Consider the following 21,421-nt stretch of genomic DNA (forward strand, 5'->3'; position numbering starts at 1 on the left):
GAGGAAGCGATTCCCAGTAATATCACAAACCAGGGAAGTCCCCGTTGTGAGGGATGTTCCCAGTTTATTGGTTTGTATTTGGGTTTATGTCCCCGTTTCGCGGCATTTGCAAATGTTCACACACACACACGCACACACACACACACACACACACACACACACACACACGCCAGGCGCAGACCCAAAACCCGTTGTTGCTTTTGAAAATAGAATTTAAAGGTTCTTGACAGGTGGGCGGGATAAGTGCATTTTCCCCCCTTGGGTCCACGCCTGAATCCGCGCTTGCACAAACACACACACAAACAAACACACACCCACACACACACACATAGAGAGAGAGAGAGAGAGAGAGAGAGAGAGAGAGAGAGAGAGAGAGAGAGAGATAGAGAGAGACGCACACAGACACTGACACACGCACGCACGCATGCATGCACAGACACACATACGCACACACAAACAAACGCACACACATACACACACAAACACATGCACGCACAAACACGCATATACATACGCCCGCACACAAGCACACGCACACACACACACACACACACACACATATATATATATATATATATATATATATATATATATATATATATATATATTATAGACACACAAACTCACACATATATATACACACACACATACACATACATACATACATACATACATACATACATACATGCAACGTAGTTGGTCTGATTGGTAGCGTTCCGGCCCAACAATTGCGGGAGATTGGGTGCCACAGGTCCGGGTCTCGGTAACGGCATGAGGAAATTTGTGAAGGCAATAAAGGATTTTAATATCCCCTGTGCCAGTGCGTCATTGAATATATGTATGTTTAAGTTAAAACCCGACATACATACAATAGAGATATTCAAAATATAAAAATACATACATACATACATACATATAAAAATACAAACATACATACATAAATATATACATACATACATACATATGCACGCGCACACACACCTAATATCCCTCTTTTTCTAAAAGTAATAAATCTGAGGTTAAAAATAAAAACTGAGTAACAGGGTATATAGTATTAGTAAGACACAAAACTACCTACTATATACATAGTCATATTTTATATAGTGATATTAAAAAAATAACTTAACCAAAAAAAGAAAGAAAGAAGAAGCACAAAACAAACAACAACCTGAGTAGATAATAATTGTGTATATCCATTATGAAGACGCGCCATTCATAGTGATGTACTATATTTCGGTATTGATACATCTGTTCATACAGCATATACTGACTAATCGCCTGGCCAGCTTAGCGTTTTAGTCAGTTTGTTATTCACTGCTAACCTAATCACAACTATTAATAGAACAGAGGTACACCTGCAATTCTAAGAAAATTATTCTTGGGTTAACTTTCATTGGCTTTATTTGGGATGACTCGCACACAAAACCATATATGGAACGATGATGTTTTTCTTGTAAGGATTCCCCATATGTATAAAAGCTCTCCCAAATGGTATTAGATCTATATCTTGTATACTGATTGAAGACTAAGAGAAAACAGTTCGTACTTGGTGAGTAAACAAAGTTTGTTTGTACACATATTTAATTATTATAACTTTTATTGAGTAAATACATCGTATGTTCCGTATTTTATTGTTTGGATGTTTAAGGTGGTTCTTTGATCTACATCGGTAAGTACTGTAGATGTGAATGTCCGTCGATATTATATTTTAATCTGAAGCAATACGAATTCTATCGAATTACATGTATATTTAAATTTCATTTTGTTTTTGTTACAGTTTGTTAATGTTGTGGACATTTGCTAATATTCGATTTCTTTAAAAAGGCATAACATAATTCAGTAAATCGATTTAAAATAAATATTATTGCAGCAGTAACAATAAAGTGTTTATCTCGGGGTCCTGGTCTTTTTTCTAATGTATACCTGGAACCATCACTGGAGGCTGGAAGGAACTGGAGGAGACTGTCCTCCCCATTAGACACTGTGGTCCTCCCCATTAGACACTGTAGTCCTCCCCATTAGACACTGTGGTCCTCATTAGACACTGTGGTCCTCCTCTAGATATTGAGACCCCCCCCCCCCCCCCCCCCACACACACACACACAAACCACCACCATCAATCCAGATAACATCCCTGCGGGTATATACTGACCTCCGATTGCGGCTCCCTCTTGTTGTTTTTCTCTTGTTGTTTTGTTTTGTTTTTTTTGCTTTTTAAGTTTTTAAAGTTTTGTAAGTTTTAATGTACCTTGTAAAATTGTGTTTCATTTGCATAAGCAATATGTCTTTCATACATGATCTAATGTTGTGTTTCGGGTGGGTTTTTTTATTTTATATATATATAGGCCTACACAGAATTTGTGTTTAACAAATTTGATTCAACAAAATGACACGTTTTGATGACGATATCGTAGCTGTTGTCATTGACAACGGGTCGGGTGTGTGTAAAGCTGGTTTCGCCGGGGACGACGCCCCTCGTGCGGTGTTTCCTGCCCTGACAGGGATGCCAAAATATCATGTAAGTGTTCATACATGTGCAGACTTTGAATAGCCATAATAAATAATCTTATTCTGTTATAAGTGGTAGTAGTAGTAGTAGTAGTAGTAGTAGTAGTAGTAGTAGTAGTAGTAGTAGTAATAGTTGTTGTGGTAGTAGTAGTAATAGTTGCTGTTGTTATGGTAGTAGTACTACTATTAATAGTAGTAGTAGTTGTTTTAATAGTAATAGTAGTAGTAGTAGTAGGCCTAGTAGTAGTAGTAGTAGTAGGCCTAGTAGTAGTAGTAGTAGTGCGCAGTTGGTCTAGGATCGATCCCCGTCGGTGGACCCATTAGGCTATTTCTCGTTCCAGCCAGTGCTCTACAACTGGTTTAACAAAGGCCGTGGTATGTACTATTCAGCCTGTGGGATGGCGCATATAAAAGATACCTTGCTGCTAATCGAAAAGAGTAGCCCATGAAGTGGCGACAGCGGGTTTCCTCTCTCAGTATCTGTGTGGTCCTTCACCATATGTCTGACGCGATATAACTGTCAATAAAATGTGTTGAGTGCATCGTTAAATAAAACATTTCCTTCTTCTTCTAGTAGTAGTAATAGTAATAGTAGTAGTAGTAGTAGTAAGTCTAGTAGCAGTAGTAGTAGTAGTAGGATTAGTAGTAGTAGTAGTAGGTCTAGTAGCAGTAGTAGTAGTAGTAGTAAAAGTACGAGTAGCAGTAGTAATAGTTGTTGTTGTTGTGGTAGTAGTAGTAGGCCTAATAGTAGTAGTAGTAGGTCCAGTTGTAGTAATAGTAGTTCTAGTAGTAATATTAGTAGTAATAATAGTTGTTGTTGTGGTAGTAGTAGTAGTAGTAGTAATAGTTGTAATAGTTGTGGTAGTAGTAGTAGTAGTAGTAGTAGTAATAGTAGTTCTAGTAGTAATAGTAGTAGTAGTAGTATCAGTAGTAGTAATATTAGTAGTAATAATAGTTGTTGTTGTGGTAGTAGTAGTAGTAGTAGTAGTAATAGTTGTGGTAGTAGTAGTAGTAGTAGTAGTAGTAGTAATAGTTGTAATAGTTGTGGTAGTAGTAGTAGTAGTAGTAGTAGTAGTAGTAATAGTAGTTCTAGTAGTAATAGTAGTAGTAGTAGTATCAGTAGTAGTAATATTAGTAGTAATAATAGTTGTTGTTGTGGTGGTAGTAGTAGTAGTAGTAATAGTTGTGGTAGTAGTAGTAGCAGCAGCAGCAGCAGCAGCAGCAGTAGCAGTAGCAGTAGTAGTAGTAGTAGTAGGCCTAGTAGTAGTAGCAGTAGTAGTAGTAGTAGTAGTAGTAGTAGTAGTAGTAGTAGCAGTAGCAGTAGCAGCAGCAACAGTAGCAGCAGCAGCAGCAGCAGCAGCAGCAGCAGCAGCAGCAGTAGCAGTAGTAGTAGTAATAGTTGTTGTGGTGTTGGTAGTAGTAGTGGTGGTGGTGGTAATAGTAGTTGTTGTTGTTGATGTGGCAGTAGTAGTAGGCCTAGTAGTAGTAATAGTAGTAGTAGCAGAAGTAGTATCAGTAGCAGCTGTAGTAGTAATAGTGGTAGTAGTAATAGTAGTAGTAGTAGTAATAGTTGATGTTGTGGTAGTGTTGTAGTAGTAGTAGTAGTAATTGTTTTAATAGTAGTAGTAGCAGTAGTAGTAGTAGTAATAGTAATAATCATAATAGTAGTAGTAATAGTTGTTGTGGTGGTGGTAGTAGTACTACTACTACCAGTAGTAGTTGCTTTAATAGTAGTAGTAGTAGTGGTGGTGGTCGTGAGGGTAGTAGTAGTAGTAGTAGTAGTAGTAGTAGTAGTAGTAGTAGTAGTAGTAGTAGTAGAAATAGTAGTAGTAGTAGAAATAGTAGTAGTCGTATTTGCATAGCAATAATAATAAGTAATATTAATATTATTTTATTTTTATATTTTATTACGTTCTCAATTTTATTACCCAACATATTTATAATTAAAAGTAGGCCTAACACAACTGGTTTCCTTATTTAAAACAGACCCTTATTAGTTAAAGCTATGCTATTAATTGTAAATTCTTTATTATTAAGGATAGGTATTTCATATTACGCAATTTAAAAGCATCATAAACGCAATGTTGTGTATTTTACCAGTCTGTCATGGTTGGAATGGGAGAAAAAGACTGCTACGTGGGTGACGAGGCTCAAAGTAAGCGAGGTGTCCTGAGTGTGAAGTACCCCGTGGAGCACGGCATCGTCACCAACTGGGACGACATGGAGAAGATCTGGCATCACACATTTTACAACGAGCTGCGCGTGGCCCCTGAGGAACAGCCCGCCCTCCTCACCGAGGCCCCCCTCAACCCCAAGGCTAACAGAGAAAAAATGACGCAGGTTCGTATATTAGTCGTATGTGTATTTAGTCAATTTTCCTTTTTTTCGCCAAAATATATTTGTAAATATTTCTGATGAAATGTAAAATTAGGAACTATTCTTAATTCAGTTTAACATTTCGAATTTACTAGTAAAATATATTTAAAAATTATACTTATTTATACTATTATTTATAAATTATACTTATTGTTTGGTAAAATGATTTACAAGATAATGTTATAATTGAAATCCGCCATCTTGAAACTATTGTTTTATTATTTAAAGAGACTGTTTGAGTTCGCTGCCATTGTAAGATGTTTCCTACTACTAATATTTTAACGACTGAATGCAGTTTCTTGTTCGGAATATCAGAGTCTGTATATTTAATGTGTTTCTGGCCATTCTAATATTTGTAAATAGCCCAAACTCCCAATAATGTCCAACGTTCGAAAACAATATATATTAGGAAATAAAATGAAGTTTGATCTAGTACTAGGACGGTCAAAAATACATTTAATATAAAGCCATTCATGATTGAAATTTTATACAATTGTAATAATTAAAAGCGATTACTGTGTATATTTACTTTTAGTTTGTAAAACGTACTTCTGCAACTGAATTATTGTATTAAAAGTGTGTTTTTGCGCCCATATATCATAATTCTTTGTTTAACGAGATTTGGTTTATATTTACTATTAATCCGGCAGTTATCAAAAATGACTACTACTGTTACAGCTTGGTTAAGTTCAATGTATGTTGCATCTGATTTAGTACGTGCCCGCTCAAAGTGACATCCAATAGTCGATAATTAATCAATCATTGTGCTGTAGTGGTGTCGTTAAACAATATTTTATAATTAAAAATTTTTGGGGGTCCAAGTGAAATGAACTATCCAATCACATCATGACCAATTAAACCAATTTTTTCGGTGTGAAATTATGATCCCTTCAGTGGTTTTTTTTTTCGTTCCAACCAGTGCACCACAACTGTACAAAGTCCGTGGTATGTGCTTTCCTGTCTGTGGGAAAGTGCATATAAAAGATTCCTTGCTGCATTAGTAAAAATGTAGCGGGTTTCCTCTGATGACTACTAAATGTTTGACATCCAATAGCCAACAAAACAAACTTTGTTTTTCTTTTTTTCCCCATCTTAATGAAGTAGCATCCCTAACATGTTTTCCCATATAGGCTAATCGAAGCAAGTAGTCCAAGGCGGACCCAATAAATTGCAAAAAACTAAATATTTGCTACGTCCGATTCAGACTACGAAGCAAGGTGAAATATGTCCGCTAAAATTAAATTACAAAACGTCTTCACGACCATGGTGACATCATGGGGGCGTGGGACAAGGTAGTAACCTCATCCATCACTCGAGATTCGTCTACGGGTGTTGCGGGGGACACACGGGAGAGACTAAATCGTAGACACTGAGAGTCGTCAGCCAGTGTTTATTTCCCGCGGAAACATATCAGACTCGTTTGTGACATGGGGCGTGGCTTACGAAAAAGGGCGTAGCTTAAAATCGCATTTCGCGAGATGTTACATCCTGGTGGCTACGATTAAGTATTTCCGTATTGGTGGCAGTTGAGTGACGAGTGTAATAGATATCGGGCTACGCCAGCGAAAGCGAGTTGATACGTTTTTTTACACGCATTGTTGTAAGATAAATGCTATCTAACCAATACAATCATTGGCGTAACCACGGAGACATTGGGGTCATACCATTCCCCCAAGCACACCTTTTTTTCCTCACCATTTTTTATATGTGCCTGTTAACGCGACTCATACTAGGAGCAGTCAGTCTAAGTCTTTCAATTGATGGCACACGTGTGTTATTGCCAGATGATATTATGTAATAATAATAATAATAATAATAATAATAATAATAATAAAGCACAATGTTGTCACAAATAAATGTGTAATAAAAATTCTTTAACTTCCTTCAAGGTACAATTAAAACTGATTTTTAAAATTCTCTTCTCTCTTTTTTCAGATAATGTTTGAAACATTCAACACGCCATCTTTCTACGTTTCGATACAGGCTGTTCTTTCTCTTTATTCGTCGGGTCGAACAACAGGTATCGTGTTCGACTCTGGCGATGGTGTATCTCACGTTGTGCCTATTTATGAAGGTAAGTAAAAATACTATATTCTCATTTGCCACGCCGTCCCTTAATATCAAAATATTCTGTGGTTAGCTTTATTGTAGTAAAAAAAAAAAACCCAAAAAAACAACGAACACAACGAAAACGAAAGCTGTGGCTGCGTTTGGAACACATGCTGACATGTCTTTTGCGCTCCCTTTTTTTAGGTGTAATGTTAACCCTGAATCCGGATAATTTTGAAATTTGAAATAGTGGGTTAGAGTGGTACCCGCATATTAGAACACTAAGACACGGGCGGTAGGATTGAATTGCAAATGCATTACGGTTCATTAACTTTTGTTCAGTTGTTTCATAGTGAGAGAGGGTATGCATGGGACAGGGCCCTAGCCCCGATTTCACCAAATTCAGCTATTTAATAGATATGTTGTTTTATATTTACAGGTTACGCTTTGCCGCATGCTGTGAAGAGAGCGGATTTAGCGGGTCGTGACCTAACGGAATATCTCACGAGAATTCTCCACGAGAGGGGATACAGCTTTACCACCAGCTGTGAGTACATGTAAAACTATGTTTCTACAGTAAATGTATACTCTTCAAAATCATTGTACGATACTTCTGGCTGAAACTTTCACTTTAGAAAATTCATTTATGTACATGTGTAGTTGTCCTGGTTGTCAGCAGAAGTTCAAGACAAAGCCTTCATGTGAATCCCCCATGATATTGTAGACGCTAGATAACAAAAGTGCAGTGTGAAATTATCCTGAACGTATCTGAAGTGTAATCTTAAATTGTGTTGAATATGGCTGGTGAGAGATTATTTGACGACGAAAGGTGGCGGATAATAGGCATGTTTAATGCAGGAATGCCGTACAGATATGTTGGTCGCCAGCTCAGTTACCATTTGGTTATATGCAGATTGATTCGGAGCATCGGCAAACTAATGAGGCAAAGTTCCGTTCACGGTGTGGACGGCCTAGTGAGACGTCAGTACGCGCATCGGCAAACTAATGAGGCAAAGTCCCGTTCACGGTGTAGACGGTCCCGTGAGACGTCATTACGCGCATCGGCAAACTAATGAGGCAAAGTCCCGTTCACGGTGTAGACGGCCTAGTGAGACGTCAGTACGCGCATCGACAAACTAATGAGGCAAAGTCCCGTTTACGGTGTGGACGGCCTAGTGAGACGTCAGTACGCAAAGATCGTGACCTGATCGGATTGGTTAGGCGACAACCCTGTACCCTTTGCCACAAGCACCTTTCTGAATGAGGTCTGGATGCCCCACAGACACTGAGAAGTCCACCCATAGAAACATATTTAATATCTATGAAAGTGGTCAAGCGTCTAATGCTGTCAGGTCGTTAGTGCAGGTACTGTGTGACAGGGGGGTTTGGCGAGACGTGGCTGGAACCTGAGGTCATGAAGGAACATCCACTGGGCAGACGACAGCAGTTTCTTGTTGCGTGTCACAAGCGGGCATATTCTACTGTACCAATATGGAAAACTTCGACTTCATGAACATAAGTATTTTCTGATCTTTTGATAAGATTTGAAAATCTTTGATTGTGGAGTACCGGATGAATTTCGTAGATGATTATACACTCAGAAATCCATTTTACGGTCACATGTCTTTTGTATTAAGATTCTCGGTGTTCTGAAATGGTAAATTCTAGTTATATTATCCTTTTCAGCGGAACGAGAGATTGTGCGAGACATCAAGGAGAAGCTTTGTTATGTAGCTCTGGACTTTGAAGCAGAGCTCAAATCAGCCAGCCAGTCGTCTAATCTTGAAAAATCATATGAACTTCCGGATGGACAAGTGATCACGATCGGCTCAGAGTGTTTCCGGTGTCCAGAATGCTTGTTTCAACCATCATTCCTTGGTAAATTAACATATCATCCTTTCCAAGTTATTGAATAAGTGCGACGCAGTAGGTCCTAGTATGGTCTAAGGAAGAGATAAAACTTGGTTAATAGGTTAATAGATAACAAATATGACGATTACATAAATATTTGCAACAATGTGATTCAAAACTGAATTATTAATATAAAAGAAATACGCACAATAGTTATTCCCCTACCAGATATGCCGTTCTTGTAATATCAGCTGAATATTGACTTTGTTGATATAAATATAATGTGTATGTTTTCATTATAATATTAGTAGATCTATAGTTGTACGAATTAGTACATGTTCGTGTCTTGTGTGTTCTAGGCATGGAGTCAAGCGGTATCCACGACATGCTGGAAAACTCCATCGCGAAATGTGACATCGACATCCGACGTGACATGTACCACAACGTCATCCTATCTGGCGGCTCCACTATGTATCCAGGTAACATGTACTGTAATAGGTGTCCGTCCGTCCGTCTATTGTCAGTCTGATTGGATTGTTGGTTGATCTCTGAATCCCTATGGATTTGAATCTGTTTATGTCTCTCTCGTGAAGGCTGTTGCATATAACGGGCGTCATTCCATTGCATCTGCCCTCTGGTGACCAGGTAGTTGATGCATATAACGTGTCACGTCAGGTCTTTACTCACAGAACTAAATAATGGTCATATCGATCTGTTGGTTGTTTTTGTGTTTTTTGGCAAAATAATGAAACACATGCCGGAATGCTGTGTCAAAATGGTTTATAACAATACCCATCCCAGTATGCCAGAAATAACTTTACATTATTGTCTTGTACAAAATAAACCACCATTACAAAGTTGTTTACGACACAAAGCGAAATAACTGCCTAGTGTATCAGTCGGATTTACGAAGTCTGTTGTAGTCTTACACATACGCCTACATATTAAGTGATTAAAAACCTGCGTTTCGAAAATAACCTGCTTCGTAACTTCGGCCAATCACATTTTGTCCTCTAAATTTGAAACTGTGTGTATTGGTATCTCTGAATTTGTATTTATATTTTGTATTGGATAAGATATGCAAGCTAACGTTGAGTGGAGTCAGCCAGAAAAACACAAGATGGCAAATTGGTGTTTTGTTCCATTTATTAAACTGTCGGTATATGTTGGTAGTTTGGCTATGCATTTCCCCAACACAGTAGGCTCATATTTCATGAATTTGTCCCTTTAAATGTTTTGTTGATTTGTTTAATTTCCAGGATTTTCCGACCGCATGATGAAAGAACTTGCAAGCATTGCTCCCAATAGCATCAATGTCAAGGTTATTGCGCCGCCAGAACGGAAGTACTCGGTTTGGATTGGCGGTTCCATCCTGGCTTCGTTGTCGACTTTTCACCAAATGTGGATAACGAAAGAGGAATACGACGAATGCGGACCGAGCATTGTACACAGAAAATGTTTCTAGATGAAGCTGGGCCGACCATCTGAGCCGTTTGGTAAGCGTAAAACATGAACGGTGACACAAGATGTACATGCATCATAATGGAGTTTTGGTCTCGGTCACTCAGTGTAACAAATACAATTAATTAATTCACACACCTGCACTAAAGCGGCAAAAAAAAGAAAACAAAAGAAGCTTAATCGGTTGAGCGCTCGCCTGAGGTGCTTTCGTCGCAAGATCGAACCTTCATAGAGGATCTATTCTCTTATTGTTTTTCGCCGTCCCCATCAGTGTCTAACCTGATGTATCAAGGCCATGGCATGTGATGTCATGCTTATGGGGAAAGTGTATTTAAATAAAAGATTTTTTGCTGTTGATGGAAAAATGTTGTCAAAATTACTAAATGTTTGCGTAAGGGTGTGTGTGTGTGTATGTGTGTAGGGTGTGGGGGTGTGTGGTGTGTGTGTGTGTGTGTGTGTGTGTGCACGCGCGCGTGTGAGTGCCCCCAATCCACTCCATGCTTTGAGATTTATTTGAGATATAATTTACTTTCGTTCTTTATTTGTTTGTTTGTGTGTTATGTACTTGCAGTATTTATATATCAAGGGATTTGATTTGTATATTTATGTTAATATACATGTATTTGATTATAAATTTGATTATGCTATTTTTCACTCTATCGATAACTATATATCCCTTTGCATGGGACAAACATGGGTTTAAACTAAAATTATAGTTCAGAATATTAAAACGTTTTGTACTAGATTTTGGATTTTGAAAAATGAAAATCTTTACATGTTCTTAGGTAACACTTTTCATGCAACAGTTTCCAACAGTATACTTCTGAATACGTTTTACTCTAGAACAATTATAATGTGCAGTCGTGCAGCATTTTCTCTAAGTTTTGTTGTTGTTGTTTGTTCAGAGAATCCATTGCAATACGAACCTTGACCTTTGCATATAACAGACCGTTTACTTTTGAGTATTATTAGGATACAACAGAACCTTAAACTATCCACGAGAACGGGCACTCAAAGTGACTCGGGGCATAGTAATAATACATAGGATCGATCCTCTTTAGTTGAACAATCTGGTATTTTATACAAAAAATACACTTTTGCGGGATGACTTTGTACACGCAATTAGACCCCAGTGAGGTTGATCGCTGGACTGATGAGCTTGTCAGGGACAAACTGGCAATAGCTAGCTTATTGTTGTTCGCGGGGCAGTTGATGTTCGGAGGCTCTCAATCAAACATATATTTGGTAAATAAGTCTGAAGTTACATTGAAAACTACAATTTAATATTTCAAGAATGTGGATTTATTTTTCTGTTGAACAGTAATCTTCCTTATTACTATTTTTTGTACATATGTTGTGTTTTTGTAATGTTTGTGCATATATTGTGTATATTAAATTATGATTATATCGTGAATAAATGTTTGGAAAGAACAACATTCGTCGTTATTATATATTATTACTAAAAATTGTCCATTCCCTGCGATAGAGGTTATGAAACTTGGACACATACGCATGTTTGCTCGCACTCTCTCATAAACACATATATACAAACATCTTGTAGTAACAAACCAAGCGATGCGCAGTTCAATACATAATGGCTATTTCACGAGGGCAGGGGGGAGGGAAGGGTTGTTGTTTTCTTCTAGTATGACTTTTAAGTCAACGAGTAATATGTGAAAATCATATTTTCAGGATGAGTGAAAATATGGTTTTCACATACAAATCGTATTTGAAAAAAATAAGTACCATGAAATAGTCTATTTATTAGAATATATCTTTTCCACTAGAGAAACAAATCTGAAGATAACTGACAAGAGCCAGGACAGCTCTAACCCCACGCCAGAAATAAAGAGTGCACAATAAAACAAATTACATATAACTCCATAGACCGTATAGCCAGAAATACCTTAATACAACCAAATGATTATGGTGGCTTGAAGATGATAAATCTAATTTTTTAATATAAATTCTCCGAAATTAACCAGGATAAGAAGATTATTAAATAGTCCTGAATCAACGTGGTTCCATTTGCTTCACTGTCAGTTACCTTCCAAAAATGTATTAATTACTAATATTGGTGATGACTATCAGAAAGTGCAGTAAGAAGATTTCAAATACTTTTTGGAAAGAGATGTTTAACACTCTTGCATTGTTTAAGAACATAATGACATAATAGATTGTTATTTCAAAACTCACATAAATCTGTATATGTTGTTACTGTGTTGTCCGGCTATCTGTCATCTGAAGCGGAAAATGTAACCAACCAACCCCCCCCCCCCCCCCCCCCCCCCCTTAAAAAACAAACAAAAAACCAAAACAAAAGCAAACCCGGAATGCTTTATCATTAATTATGTTTAATTTTTGGAACAGTAATATTTTTGACATATCATTGATAAACATTCCATTGATTTTTGGTCCAATTTCGAAGAGAGTTCTCGATTGAAGTTAATGCAGTTTAAGAATCAACCATCATCAAGAAAGAAAACTATTAGTGGCATTAATAAACACTGGATATATTTAAATGATTAAATCAGCAATTTAAAGATATCCTCACCAAACAACATTTCATCATTCACACTACAGATCTTGAAACTAATGCTGGAGTAAAAGAATCGCTTTTATGACTACACCAAATTAAAAAGTATTCGTATTGCTTCAAATCTGTTTGAAAACATTCAACATGATGTTTTATTGTAATTTGACATCAAACCATGATGTTTTTTTTCAGAATGTGACCAGACTCAAATGACAAAAACATGCAACCACCCCCAAACATGCATCAGAGCTACTAAATAAGAGGTCGTTAAATAATTACGTTTCGAAAGTCATACTTGGACATTTTTGTTTACTATATGACGTTGAGATAATTACATGTATACCGCTCACAACACATCCGTCCATATGTCACCGACATATAATTACAAAACAAAATTAGTTGTTTCTTTTACTTTGGTAATAAATACTAAATAAAAAAAAGCGCTTGTAATTGAATAAATTGGCCAATGATGGCCTCGTAGACGATGTTTTAATAACACATATCCACAAACAGCCCCACCTACCCGCCACATTAACGGTTTGTAACATGTCCCATGACATCCTCTATGCTAAAGCCTGAAGGAACGATGTGAAATGGGGAAAACAAGTGGAATGAAGAAGTATAAAGAAATACGATATCTATGTACAATGGCTATGTGTTCTATAATATATCTAATATGCGAATACATTAATATCAATTGTTTTTACAGGAAATTATCTTTCTTACACGAAACTTTGATACAGTAACAACTGGATGTAGAACAAAGCTTGTGAAGCAATATGCAAATTAGTTATTGAAACCAATATGTTGGTATTAAGTCTTAAGCTGAACACAATCTATTAATCTACGTATTAAAAATAATCCTAATTTATTCACACGTCATATGCTGAAAAGTCGAAAGGAAAATGATAAACTATAGCCTAACTACTAAGGTTAAAGGAAATATCAGAACGTTATCATTTGGCCTACAGCCATGATGCCAAATTATTTCTGTTACTTCTTCATTATATCAACCCAATTTATACAGTGTTGTTGTTTGCAATCAGGCTTGGAAATACAGCATTTCGCGATGATGGATGTAGATGTGCAAACTTTGGGATCACAAACAGGAATCGTTGTGTCAGAAGAAGCCATGGTGTCTTCTACCACCAAGTGTGCCGCAAGTTGCGCAGAAGCAGACTGGTGTTCCGGTTACGTTGTATGCACGGCCGGCATTTCGCCGCTCTGTATCTTTCTTCAAGTAAACAATACCACGCAGACGACAGAGATACTTTCTCAGTATACTCCATGCTCTCTTTACATGCCATCTGGTTATCAACCAGTAAGTAGAATCGCTTCAAGTCACCTATGTGAAACGTAGATTCCACTGTGTAGTCATAAAACTATCTGACATTTTGATGTTCATGGATTGAAATATAGATATAGGAAGCAGATTTCTGACCATACGTTATTAAACTATTTGGGAATTTCTTTCATTGTATCATGTATAATAAAATCGTGCATCTCTGTGTGTATCTTTTAAAACTTGTTCATTCCCCGTAACACATAAGAGGTCATCACGAGGTAGGGTCTATCGCCTTTTCTTTTCAATCTGACTAACCTCTAGGTATCACGAAAACCGGCATTTCAGTGTGCTTTAACTGTAACATTGTCTTTTCACACACTTCCATTGTGTGTTGTATTTCACTTGATGGTTTGTTAGTTTTTAGTTTACTCCAATGATTGTAATTTTATTTATGGAACGCCTATATAACAAATTTGACTTGAATCACCTACTTTAAAATCATCATACAGTTTTTATTAGTTCTATGTTATTTTCAGATCAACTTACTAACAACATTTCTCTTAATTTTCCAGTGAAGAAGAAAGCAAATTACACGTGAACATCATGGACATGAGACTGCCAGTGGAAAGACGTTAATTTACACCATAATGACAGACCAGCAAGATGCAGCTCTTGATATTGTTTTGTTAGAAAGTGAAATATTTGACATCCTGTTATATTAATGTAATATACTAATATTAGTACATTACATTAATATAACTGCATATCATAGACTCGAAAATACCTGATATACTTCTAACAAATGTAATTAATTAATAAAATGTTAATCCAAAAATCTATAAAACATGATGTCCAGTCATTTGATTAGCTAGCACAGTAAGGGGAATTTTATACAATTTATCTCAGGGAGAGGAGTGGGGTAGGGAGACTTCACAATTATTATTTTATGTCTGGTTGGTATGCTGCACTGCCCCATCACCTAATATATATTATATAAAATATTATTCTGCGGGTGGTTAATTTAATTTTAATGTCTCCAGCCCGCCTATATCCCTTGTGATAAATTCTGACGTGTAGTTCTGCAAACAGGGCCACCTAAATAGGGGGTACCGGTACCGGCAGGGTAACATTAGTTACATGGATAGACTTATTCATTACGGTGTGGGGATCATGAAACCACCCGATGACACGTTCAAAACTGCTACCGCCATACTAAAATAAGCCATATCTCTGCTAAATCTTCACATATTGAGGTGATTTTGATATCAAAACATCTGTGTTTTGTTTGGGTGTTGTTGTTTTTTGTTGTTTTATTTTTGTTTTGGGGGGGGGGGGGGTAGGGGGGGGGGAAGGTGTGAGGAATATGAAAAACATGCTACCAGACCAGTTCTAAAGATAATTTAACAAAACGTAAGCACTTATTACTGTATTCTTGACATACTACGGTAATATAATACTAACAATGCTATATACAGATTTCCATGGAACATGTGACGGATTCCATTCAAAATTAAACAATTCTGCCAAATTTGAAAACAACGGGTTTTCTTGAAACTCGTGTCTCAGGGTATTCTGGTAGGGTTCAAACCTAGTGAACGTAATCTGGTATATTATACAAGCTAAATTCAGTCATGGTGTTTTCTGAGACTGTTCTCTGATAACTTCTGCTATGTTCCTCACAGCTAATTTCAATTTTGATATTTCCTGTAATTGATCAACCTCATTACATGAATTCTTTAGTCAATGCGTGTATGTATTCAGAGTAACTATGTCCTCTGCCAGTATGATTAAGTATGTCAGTATTATTAAGCGTTACAAGACTTGTCCCTTTTAACATCATACCATATCTCCGCGGGTGAGATATGGATATCAGACTGTCCAAACCCGGATAGGGTGGGTGCAACAACTCGGATTCAATTTTGAAGAACCCACTTTACAACCTATGTCATGTGAGCAGATACATATATATTTGTGAATCAGCAGAGGGTAGTTGACAGCTTTCCTTGCCATTTTCATCTGACGAAAATGCCTAAGCAAATCAGCGTATTAGTGACTCTTAATATGGACATATGACGCATACCGTCAATATGGATTGGTACCTTTGCATTGGGTTTTTGGAAGCCCTTCATTTGTGAATTCGAGAAATGCATGATAGCAGTGTGACTGAAACTGCTACATGCAGTGGTTTAATACTACAAAGCCTCACATGTCGAGGAATACTTGGACTCACCTCTCTGTTATAGCTTCACAGGACGTAACACTGCATCCGCTTTCTTTGGAGACGGACAGCTTGAGATGCAAGAAACTGCTACTCTGATGTGACTAGTGCCTTTTACCCTTACAACAAAGTAGACGCAGATGCACAGACTGTTTGTAAATCACCTCTATGGATCGTCGTATGGTGATCTGAGGGTAAATAAAAATAGGTTCGGTTTTGTTCTGATACTCGTCATTTTCAGCTCCCTAATACGCTTCTTATATTTAGTAGATGTAGTCGAAGTACGAGTAGTCGCAGTAATAGTCGAAGTACGCATAGTCGCAGTACGCGTAGTCGCAGTAGTAGTCGAAGTACGTGTAGTCGCAGTAATAGTCGAAGTACGCATAGTCTCAGTACGCGTAGTCGCAGTAGTAGTCGAAGTACGTGTAGTCGCAGTAGTAGTCGAAGTACGTGTAGTCGCAGTAGTAGTCGAAGTACGTGTAGTTGCAGTAATAGTCGAAGTACGCATAGTCAGTACGCGTAGTCGCAGTAGTCGTAGTCGCAGTACGTCGTAGTCGCAGTAATAGTCGAAGTAGTACGCAGTAGTAGTAGTCGCAGTAGTAGTCGAAGTACGCATAGTCGCAGTACGTGTAGTCGCAGTAGTAGTCGAAGTACGTGTAGTCGCAGTAATAGTCGAAGTACGCATAGTCGCAGTACGCGTAGTCGCAGTAGTAGTCGAAGTACGTGTAGTCATAGCAGTAGTAGTCGCAAGTAGTCGAAGTACGTGTAGTGCAGTAATAGTCGAAGTACGCATAGTCGCAGTACGCGTAGTCGCAGTAGTAGTCGAAGTACGTGTAGTCGCAGTAATAGTCGAAGTACGCATAGTCTCAGTACGCATAGTCGCAGTAGTAGTCGAAGTACGTGTAGTCGCAGTAGTAGTCGAAGTACGTGTAGTCGCAGTAATAGTCGAAGTACGCATAGTCGCAGTACGCGTAGTCGCAGTAATAGTCGAAGTACGTGTAGTCGCAGTAATAGTCGAAGTACGCATAGTCTCAGTACGCATAGTCGCAGTAGTAGTCGAAGTACGTGTAGTCGCAGTAATAGTCGAAGTACGCATAGTCTCAGTACGCGTAGTCGCAGTAGTAGTCGAAGTACGTGTAGTCGCAGTAATAGTCGAAGTACGCATAGTCTCAGTACGTATAGTCGCAGTAGTAGTCGAAGTACGTGTAGTCGCAGTAATAGTCGAAGTACGCATAGTCTCAGTACGCGTAGTCGCAGTAGTAGTCGAAGTACGTGTAGTCGCAGTAGTAGTCGAAGTACGTGTAGTCGCAGTAGTAGTCGACGTACTCACAGTCGCAGTAGTAGTCTCAGTAGTAGTCTCAGTACGTGTCGTGCACTACGCGTAGACGCAGTAGTAGACGCAGTAGTAGTTGCAGTATATGTAGTGCAGTACGCGTAGTCGCAGTACCTGTATTAGCAGTACGTGTAGTAGCAGCACGTGTAGTGCAGTACGCGTAGTCGCAATACGTGTAGTAGCAGTACGTGTAGTAGCAGAACGTGTAGTGCAGTACGCGTAGTCGCAGTATGTGTAGTAGCAGCACGTGTAGTGCAGTACGTGTAGTAGCAGCACATGTAGTAGCAGCACGTGCAGTGCAGCACGTGTAGTTTAGTGCAGTACGCGTAGTCGCAGTACGTGTAGTCGCAATACGTGTAGTAGCAGTACGTGTAGTAGCAGCACGTGTAGTGCAGTACGCGTAGTCGCAATACGTGTAGTAGCAGTACGTGTAGTAGCAGCACGTATAGTGCAGTACGCGTAGTCGCAATACGTGTAGTAGCAGTATGTGTAGTGCAGTACGCGTAGTCGCAATACGTGTAGTAGCAGTACGTGTAGTAGCAGCACGTGTAGGGCAGTACGCGTTGTCGCAATACGTGTAGTAGCAGTATGTGTAGTAGCAGCGCATGTAGTGCAGTACGCGTAGTCGCAGTACGTGTAGTACCAGCGCGTGTAGTGCAGTACGCGTAGTCGAGGTACGTGTAGTAGCAGCACGTGTAATTCAGTACGCGTAGTTGCAGTACGTGTAGTAGCAGAACGTGTAGTGCAGTACGCGTAGTCGCAGTATGTGTAGTAGCAGAACGTGTAGTGCAGTACGCGTAGTTGCAGTACGTATAGTAGCAGCACGTGTAGTGCAGTACGTGTAGTAGCAGCACGTGTAGTGCAGTACGCGTAGTCGCAGTACGTGTAGTGCAGTACGTGTAGTAGCAGCACATGTAGTAGCAGCACGTGCAGTGCAGCACATGTAGTTTAGTGCAGTACGCGTAGTCGCAGTACGTGTAGTAGCAGCACGTGTAGTAGCAGCCCGTGTAGTGCAGTACGCGTAGTCGCAGTACGTGTAGTAGCAGCACGTGTAGTGCAGTACGCGTAGACGCAGTAGTAGTCGCAGTACGTGTAGTGCAGTACGCGTAGTCACAGTGCGTGTAGTAGCAGCATGTGTAGTAGCAGCCCGTGTAGTGCAGTATGCGTAGTCGCAGTACGTGTAGTAGCAGCACGTGTAGTAGCAGCCCGTGTAGTGCAGTACGTGTAGTCGCAGTACGTGTAGTAGCAGCACGTGTAGTGCAGTACGCGTAGACGCAGTAGTAGTCGCAGTACGTGTAGTGCAGTACGCGTAGTCGCAGTATGTATAGTAGCAGCACGTGTAGTGGCAGCACGTGTAGTAGCAGCACGTGTAGTAGCAGCACGTGTAGTGCAGTACGCGTAGTAGCAGCACGTGTAGTAGCAGCAGGTGTAGTGCAGTACGCGTAGTTGCAGTACATGTAGTAGCAGTACGTGTAGTAGCAGCACGTGTAGTAGCAGCACGTGCAGTGCAGCACATGTAGTTTAGTGCAGTACGCGTAGTCGCAGTACGTGTAGTAGCAGCACGTGTAGTAGCAGCCCGTGTAGTGCAGTACGCGTAGTCGCAGTACGTGTAGTAGCAGCACGTGTAGTGCAGTACGCGTAGACGCAGTAGTAGTCGCAGTACGTGTAGTGCAGTACGCGTAGTCACAGTGCGTGTAGTAGCAGCATGTGTAGTAGCAGCCCGTGTAGTGCAGTATGCGTAGTCGCAGTACGTGTAGTAGCAGCACGTGTAGTAGCAACACGTGTAGTGCAGTACGCGTAGTCGCAGTACGTGTAGTAACAGCACGTGTAGTGCAGTACGCGTAGTCGCAGTACGTGTAGTGCAGTACGCGTCGTTGCAGTACGTGTAGTAGCAGCACGTGTAGTAGCAGCACGTGTAGTGCAGTACGCGTAGTCGCTGTACGTGTAGTTGCAGTACGCGTAGTCGCAGTACGTGTAGTGCAGTACGCGTAGTTGCAGTACGTGTAGTAGCAGCACGTGTAGTAGCAGCACGTGTAGTGCAGTACGCGTAGTCGCTGTACGTTTAGTCGCAGTACGTGTAGTAGCAGCACGTGTAGTAGCAGCACGTGCAGTGCAGAACATGTAGTTTAGTGCAGTACACGTAGTCGCAGTACGTGTAGTAGCAGCACGTGTAGTGCAGTACGCGTAGTCGCAGTACGTGTAGTAGCAGCACGTGTAGTGCAGTACGCGTAGTCGCAGTACGTGTAGTAACAGCACGTGTAGTGCAGTACGCGTAGTCGCAGTACGTGTAGTAACAGCACGTGTAGTGCAGTACGCGTAGTCGCAGTACGTGTAGTAGCAGCACGTGTAGTGCAGTACGCGTAGTCGCAGTACGTGTAGTAGCAGCACGTGTAGTGCAGTACGCGTAGTCGCAGTACGTGTAGTAGCAGCACGTGTAGTGCAGTACGCGTAGTCGCAGTACGTGTAGTAACAGCACGTGTAGTGCAGTACGCGTAGTCGCAGTACGTGTAGTAACAGCACGTGTAGTGCAGTACGCGTAGTCGCAGCACGTGTAGTAGTAGCACGTATAGTGCAGTACGCGTAGTCGCAGTACGTGTAGTAGCAGCACGTGTAGTGCAGTACGCGTAGACGCAGTAGTAGTCGCAGTACGTGTAGTGCAGTAAGCGTAGTCGCAGTACGTGTAGTAGCAGCACGTGTAGTAGCAGCACGTGTAGTGCAGTACGCGTAGTCGCAGTACGTGTAGTAGCAGCACGTGCAGTGCAGTACGCATAGTCTGAGTACGTGTAGTAGCAGCACGTTTAGTGCAGTACGCGTAGTCGCAGTACGTGTAGTCGCAGTACGTGTAGTAGCAGCACGTGTAGTGCAGTACGCGTAGTCGCAGTACGTGTAGTAGCAGCACGTGTAGTGCAGTACGCGTAGTCGCAGTACGTGTAGTAACAGCACGTGTAGTGCAGTACGCGTAGTCGCAGTACGTGTAGTAACAGCACGTGTAGTGTAGTACGCGTAGTCGCAGCACGTGTAGTAGCAGCACGTATAGTGCAGTACGCGTAGTCGCAGTACGTGTAGTAGCAGCACGTGTAGTGCAGTACGCGTAGACGCAGTAGTAGTCGCAGTACGTGTAGTGCAGTACGCGTAGTCGCAGTATGTATAGTAGCAGCACGTGTAGTGGCAGCACGTGTAGTAGCAGCACGTGTAGTAGCAGCACGTGTAGTGCAGTACGCGTAGTAGCAGCACGTGTAGTAGCAGCAGGTGTAGTGCAGTACGCGTAGTTGCAGTACATGTAGTAGCAGTACGTGTAGTAGCAGCACGTGTAGTAGCAGCACGTGCAGTGCAGCACATGTAGTTTAGTGCAGTACGCGTAGTCGCAGTACGTGTAGTAGCAGCACGTGTAGTAGCAGCCCGTGTAGTGCAGTACGCGTAGTCGCAGTACGTGTAGTAGCAGCACGTGTAGTGCAGTACGCGTAGACGCAGTAGTAGTCGCAGTACGTGTAGTGCAGTAAGCGTAGTCGCAGTACGTGTAGTAGCAGCACGTGTAGTAGCAGCACGTGTAGTGCAGTACGCGTAGTCGCAGTACGTGTAGTAGCAGCACGTGCAGTGCAGTACGCATAGTCTGAGTACGTGTAGTAGCAGCACGTTTAGTGCAGTACGCGTAGTCGCAGTACGTGTAGTCGCAGTACGTGTAGTAGCAGCACGTGTAGTGCAGTACGCGTAGTCGCAGTACGTGTAGTAGCAGCACGTGTAGTGCAGTACGCGTAGTCGCAGTACGTGTAGTAACAGCACGTGTAGTGCAGTACGCGTAGTCGC

The 21,421-nt window shown here is 40.4% G+C and overlaps 1 protein-coding gene across 1 annotated transcript in view; it reads left to right on the forward strand.

The window, feature by feature from the left end:
• Positions 1-2,386: 2,386 nt before the first annotated feature.
• LOC121378761 (actin, cytoplasmic 1-like) overlaps positions 2,387-21,421 on the forward strand; it is a 29,053-nt gene continuing 10,018 nt past the window's right edge. Inside the window, exons 1-6 of the mRNA XM_041507063.1 lie at positions 2,387-2,518; positions 4,609-4,848; positions 6,820-6,958; positions 7,373-7,480; positions 8,620-8,811; positions 9,144-9,212. Coding sequence (XP_041362997.1) covers positions 2,387-2,518; positions 4,609-4,848; positions 6,820-6,958; positions 7,373-7,480; positions 8,620-8,811; positions 9,144-9,212 — 880 coding nt within the window. The remainder of the gene's footprint in view (positions 2,519-4,608; positions 4,849-6,819; positions 6,959-7,372; positions 7,481-8,619; positions 8,812-9,143; positions 9,213-21,421) is intronic.

The sequence above is a fragment of the Gigantopelta aegis genome, chromosome 8 (assembly GCF_016097555.1).
Source record: "Gigantopelta aegis isolate Gae_Host chromosome 8, Gae_host_genome, whole genome shotgun sequence".
NCBI lineage: Eukaryota > Metazoa > Mollusca > Gastropoda > Neomphalida > Peltospiridae > Gigantopelta > Gigantopelta aegis.